Raw genomic sequence first — 6,230 nt, 5'->3', positions numbered from 1 at the left:
GGAGGGGAAGGATGGAGAGAAAGGTGTCAAAAGTGACTAAGAACATTAGGGAAAACAGATGGAAATTTGAATAAATTGCTGAGCTTAGTTAATAATATTGTATTAATATTGGTTCATTGTGACAGCTGTGTATCAATGTTGTATATCAGTACTGATACAGTTATGACAAATGTACTGCAATAATGTAAGATGTAAACAATAGGGAAAACTAGATGTGGGGTGTATATGAACTGTCTCTACTATCGTAACTTTTTTGTAAATCTAAAGCTATTCTAAAAAAAAATGTATTTAAATAGAAAGTGGCCCAAGATTTTAAGACCAAATAAATTGGAAAATGATAATGTGCATGACAAAAATAGGGAGTTTGGGGAGGTATTTATGTGGAACTTTGGAAAAATTGGAATTGCTCCCCAATCTGGAACTCTTTGGGAGGAATGATAGAACAGAATGGCAGAGAGCATTTCAAAAGAACATAGTGAATAGGCTATTTGAATAGGCCTGTATATGTTAAAGAAACAGAATAAATAATTAATAACCTTCCAAAATAGAAAGCACCAGGCCCAGATGAGTTCACTGGTAAATTCTACTAAATATTTAAGGAAGAGATTATAACAATACTCTATAATCTCTTCCAGAAGATAGAGGAAAAGGCTATACTTCCTAACTCATTCTGTGAGGCCAGCATTACTGTAATACCAAAACCAAATAAAGACACTATAAGAAAAGAAAACTACAAACAAGTACCTCTCATGAAACTTACCTTCCCACCATTGAGAAACTAAGATCAGGAACAAGACCAGGATGTCCCCTCTCACCATTGCTTTTCAGCATCATCCTAGAAGTTACAGCTAATGCAATAAGACAAGACAAGAAAAGTTTTGCAAATTAGAAGGGAAGAAATAAAACTCTTTGTTTGCAGATAACATGATTGTTTTTGTAGAAAATTCAAAACAAATCAACCAAAAACTCTTAGAATTAAGCAATTATAGCAAGGTTGCAGTATACAAGATTAATGTACAAAAGTCAATCACTTTCTTTTATACCAGCAATGAAGAAGTGGAGTTTGAAATTAAAAACACGTTACCATTTACATTAGCACCCCCAAAATTGAAATACATAGATAAAAAAACTGATGAAGGATGTCAAAGAAGAACTAAATAAATGGAAAGATGGTCCATGTTCATGGATAGAGAGACTCAATATTGTCAAGATGTCAGTTTTTCCCAACTTGATCTGTAGATTCAACGCAATCTAAATCAAAATGCTACCAATTATTTTGTGGATGTTGGCAAACTTAGTTCATGCAAATAGGCAAAGACCCAACTCAATATTGAAGGAGAAGAACGAAGTGGGAGAACTGACACTACTCAACTTAAAAATTTGCTATAGGCCGGGCGCGGTGGCTCACGCCTGTAATCCTAGCTCTCTGGGAGGCCGAGGCGGGCGGATTGTTTGAGCTCAGGAGTTCGAAACCAGCCTGAGCAAGAGCAAGACCCCGTCTCTACTAAAAATAGAAAGAAATTAATTGGACAACTAAAAATATATAGAAAAAAAATTAGCCGGGCATGGTGGCGCATGCCTGTAGTCCCAGCTACTTGGGAGGCTGAGACAGGAGGATCGCTTGAGCCCAGGAGTTTGAGGTTGCTGTGAGCTAGGATGATGCCATGGCACTCTAGCCCAGGCAACACAGTGAGACTCTGTCTCAAAAAAAAAAAAAAAAACTTGCTATAAAGCTACAGTAATCAAGTCAGTATGGTATGGGCAAAAGAATAAACAGGTGGATCATTGAAACAGAATAGGGAACCCAGAAATAGACCCACATAAATATAGTCAACTGATCTTTGACAAAGAAGCAATGGCAATACAATGAAACAAAGATAATCTTTTCAACAAACGGTGCTGGAAAAATGGAACATCCACATGCAAAAAGAATGAATCTAAATATAGACCTTATACCCTTCACAAAAATTAACTCAAAATGGATCATAGACCTAAATGTAAAATGCAAAACTATAAATCTCCTGGAAGATAAGATAGGAGAAAACCTAGATGATCTCAGATGTGCCAATGACTTTTTAGATATAACACCAAAGGTACAACCCATAAAAGAAATAATTGATAAACTGGACTTCATTAAAATTAAAAACAATGTAAAGAGAATGAGAGGATAAGTCATAGACTGCAAGATGCAAAATACACATTTGATAAAGGATTGTTATATAAAATACAAAGAATACTTTAAACTCAACAATAAGACAAAAACCAATAGAGTGTAAAAATGCACAAAAGACCTGAACAAGACACCTCAAGACAAGACACCTTCCTTCCAAGGAAGATATACAGATAGCAAGTAAGCATGTGGAAAGCTGTTCAACATCATATGTCATTAGGGAATTGTAAATTAAAACAAGAATGAGATACCACTACACACCTATTAGAATGGCCAAAATCCAAAACACTGACAACACCAAATGCTGACAAGGATGTAGAGCAACAAGAACTCTTTGCTGGTGGGAATGTAAAATGGTATATCCGTTTTGGAAGACAGTTTGGCAGTTTCTGACAAAACAAAATATATTCTTACCATAGGATCCAGTAATCACACTCCTTGGTCAATACCCAAAGGAGCTGAAAACCTATGTCCATGGAAAAACCTGCACATAAGTGTTTCTAGCAGCTTTATTCATAATTGCCAAAACTTGAAAGCAAGCAAGATGTCCTTCAGTAGGTGAATGGATAAATAAACTGTGGTTCATCCAGACAATGGAATATTATTTGGCACTAAAAAAAAAAAAAATGAGCTGTCAAGTCATGAAAAAACATGGAGGAACCTTAAATGCATATTACTAAGTGAAGGAAGACAATCTGAAAAGGCTATGTACTGTGTAATTCCAATTATATGACATTCTGAAAAAGGCCAAACTATAGAGATGGTAAAAGGATCAGTGAGTGGTTGCCAGGGGCTGGGGAAAGGGAGGGATGAATAGGCCAAGGATTTTTAGGAGGTGAAACTATTCTGTAAGATACTACAATGGTGGATACATGTCATTTTACACTTGTCAAAACCCATGTAATATGTATCACCAAATGTGAACCCTAATGTAAGCTGTGGACTTTGGGTGACAGTGTGTCAAGGTAGGTTCATTGATTTTAACAAATGTACTACCATGGTGTGGGATGTTGATAGTGGGGAGGCTGTATGTATGTGGGGACAGGAAGTATATGGGAACTCTCTGAAAGTTCCACTTATTTTTCCTGTGAACCTAAAAATGCTCTAAAAAATAGTTTGTTAACTAACAAAAAAAAAGTACGTATTGAGGTCTGAGGCAACAATGGCAGTTTTCACAAAGGAGCTCCAGAGTCTTTCTCCATTAATCTGCTTTTCTTAAAGGTACAATCAATCTCTGGAAAGGTTTGTATTAGATGGGGAGAAGTACATGAAATTCAGTCTGATTTTAGAATCTGTGAGTAGTAGTATATCCTAATTTAGTTAAGTTCTAAGATCATTTTTAATAGATTGATATAGTTGTTCGTCTTGCTTTTACTGTAGCAGATTCTGTTGAGTATATAGAAACTAAAAATGAAGAGATAAAAGTAGCCATTTTATTGGTTGGGTACAGGTGGTGTGAGTTATATCATCTTTTGTGTCCAGGAATAGTCTTATTGTTCCAAATTCAGAAAATTGTTCATTTCATTTTTGCACTTGGAAATTATGCTTCTTCATAGAAATGATCAAGATAAATAACTTCCAAAATTATATTTTTCATCTCAGTTGTTATGACACTGTATGTAAAAATTAACACCTACTCTTTAAATATTTAGGTAAATGGATAGTTTGCCTTAGACAAAAATGCTCTGAAATACTCTGAAGACTTTCATTTCTTCTTTTGTTTTTTTGAGACAGGGTCTTGCTCTGTCACCCAGGCTAGAGTGCCATGCTTACTGCAACCTCAAACTCCTGGGCTAAAGCGATCCTCCTGCCTCAACCTCCTGAGTAGCTGGGACTACAGGCATGTGCCACCATGCCCAGCTAATTTTTTCTGTTTTTAGTAGAGACAGGGTCTCACTCTTGCTCAGGCTGGTCTTGAACTCCTGAGCTCAAGGGATCCTCCTGCCTCAGCCTCCTAGAGTGCTAGGATTACAGGCTTGAGCCATCGTGCCCGGCCTTTACTCTGAAGACTTTCATATAGACAGAAACACTCTGAATGTGAAAAGTAACATATCCTCAATTTTTAGAGTAAATAAGCAACTTGCTGAACAAATGTTGTACACAATTTATAGTCAAATAATTATTTATGTAAATTTCATATTCCTAATGGAAAAAAGTAAATAATCCATGGGCTACACTATTCTAGTAATGCAGTGTTTCCAGAAAGGCTTGAGGGAGATGAGGAATTTTGTGAAAAAGCATACTCTAAAATTACCTTTGATTTTATTTGGTTTTAGTCGTAGTATTTATTTTTATTTTCAATGACATTAATGGACATCATGAATTTTTATTTTTATTTCTGAAGGGGGGAATGAGTTTTAAAAGGTTGGTTTTAATAATGTTTTTAAATTTATAAATCTGTTGACATGTTTTTCAATTTAAATACTTATGTGATTAGACTTTCTTAGAGCTTTTTGACTTTGACGTTGATGATGACCACGATAGTGGCAGGTAACAGTTATTGACACTCCCTACATGCCAGGCAATGTTCTAAGCACATTACCTGTTTTAGCTCATTTTATCCTCACAACATACACAGAAATATTGTTGGTATCTCCAATTATAGATGAGGGAACTGGCCTCATGTTAATGTCAGGTATTAATATTTATTATTGTTAGGGCCCTTGTATCTATATAAATACTTTTGCTAAATATTAATGAATGCTTTAGAGATTTTTGTAATGTTATCCTTTGGTGGTATTTGAATAAAAATTTATACAGTAGCCACTGCTTCTGTTCTTTTCAGGTATGCAGTTTTGTGTGGCTATGTATCTGAATTTGAGGGCTTACAAAACAAAGTCAACTATGGACATCTCTTCAAGGTATTTCTTGACATTAAAAATATTTAAATGTAGCTATATGTTCCATTAACAGGTATAAATCAGATTATTCAACAAATTAAGCTCTAGGAATTTGTTATTTTTTTTAAAACAGGAAATGAAATGGCACTCTTTAAATAGTACTGTGACAAAAAGAATCAAACTATTAATATTTGGGTAATTAAAAATTATTATTATTATTCAAGATCCTGAAAGACGTCACAGAGTAGATGAGTATTATTTTTCAAAGATCGAGGATTAGCCTTTTGGTCATGAGCTCGCCAACATCTAAGTATGACAGGGACTAAGTAGTTAATGATATCTGCATGTCGACTTAATAAGGAAGTACAATCCAATCTAGAGGCTTAAATTTACCATGATAGATAAACAAAATAATCCACATATACATAATTTATTATTTGCATCTGGTTATAATAGCTCAATAAATAATCCCTTGGGGTCAATAATTACAGGGACGACCAAACAGTTTCGTATAATCATTTTGATAACGCCAGGGGAATAGATTCCTCTCCCATCTAGTTCTGCTATTTTTTCTTCCATTATACCCTGTTCCATGTCATTTGATGTCTGTAAGCTCACTTCTGATTCAGTGAGTATTAGCTAGGCAAGTCATGGACAGGCAAGCGTTTGACTTTGGCATTTTCTATTTTTATTGCAAAATTTTGGCTTTACATTATACATAACCTTATTAAATCATAGTCACAGTTCTGGTTGTGGTTGCAAGCGATCATTTTTGATAATCGAATTATTGATAATAATAATTATATTAACGATAGGGATGGGATGGGGACTGAGACAACATTATAAAAACTGCTTTAGCGTTTACTAGGCATTGGCGTAGTTCCATTCAACAACATCTGAAACTTGGGAGATGACTTTTCCTTTGTATGTTTCTTTCAGGAACATCTAGATAAAGCAATCCAACTTTTGCCTGAGGAATCCTTTTTGTATTACCTCAAGGGAAGATACTGTTATACTGTAAGTTGAATGTCCTTATTTATAAATCTTGTTTGAATATACTGTGATTTTATGTGATACATTTTCAGTGACTTATTTATGCTTTTATTTTTACCAAGTGCCTACTTTAGGGAGAATTATAATATCAGTATACATTTTATATGAATGTATAATATACATATTTTATAATTTTGTATGAGTTTATGGTTTCTACATATTTTAAA

General features: G+C 34.6%; 1 protein-coding gene across 1 annotated transcript in view; it reads left to right on the top strand.

Moving 5' to 3' along the window:
- The window catches only part of RMDN2 (regulator of microtubule dynamics 2), a 50,360-nt gene that overhangs the window by 20,192 nt on the left and 23,938 nt on the right, over nt 1–6,230 (top strand). Inside the window, exons 6-8 of the mRNA XM_012653798.1 lie at nt 4,608–4,660; nt 4,956–5,031; nt 5,950–6,027. Of these exons, the coding sequence (XP_012509252.1) occupies nt 4,608–4,660; nt 4,956–5,031; nt 5,950–6,027 (207 nt within the window). The remainder of the gene's footprint in view (nt 1–4,607; nt 4,661–4,955; nt 5,032–5,949; nt 6,028–6,230) is intronic.

Source organism: Propithecus coquereli, unplaced genomic scaffold (genome assembly GCF_000956105.1).
Source record: "Propithecus coquereli isolate 6110/MARCELLA unplaced genomic scaffold, Pcoq_1.0 Scaffold43, whole genome shotgun sequence".
Classification (NCBI taxonomy): domain Eukaryota; kingdom Metazoa; phylum Chordata; class Mammalia; order Primates; family Indriidae; genus Propithecus; species Propithecus coquereli.
The sequence above is the reverse complement of the archived record's forward strand: the minus strand, read 5'-3'. Positions and strand labels throughout refer to the sequence as shown.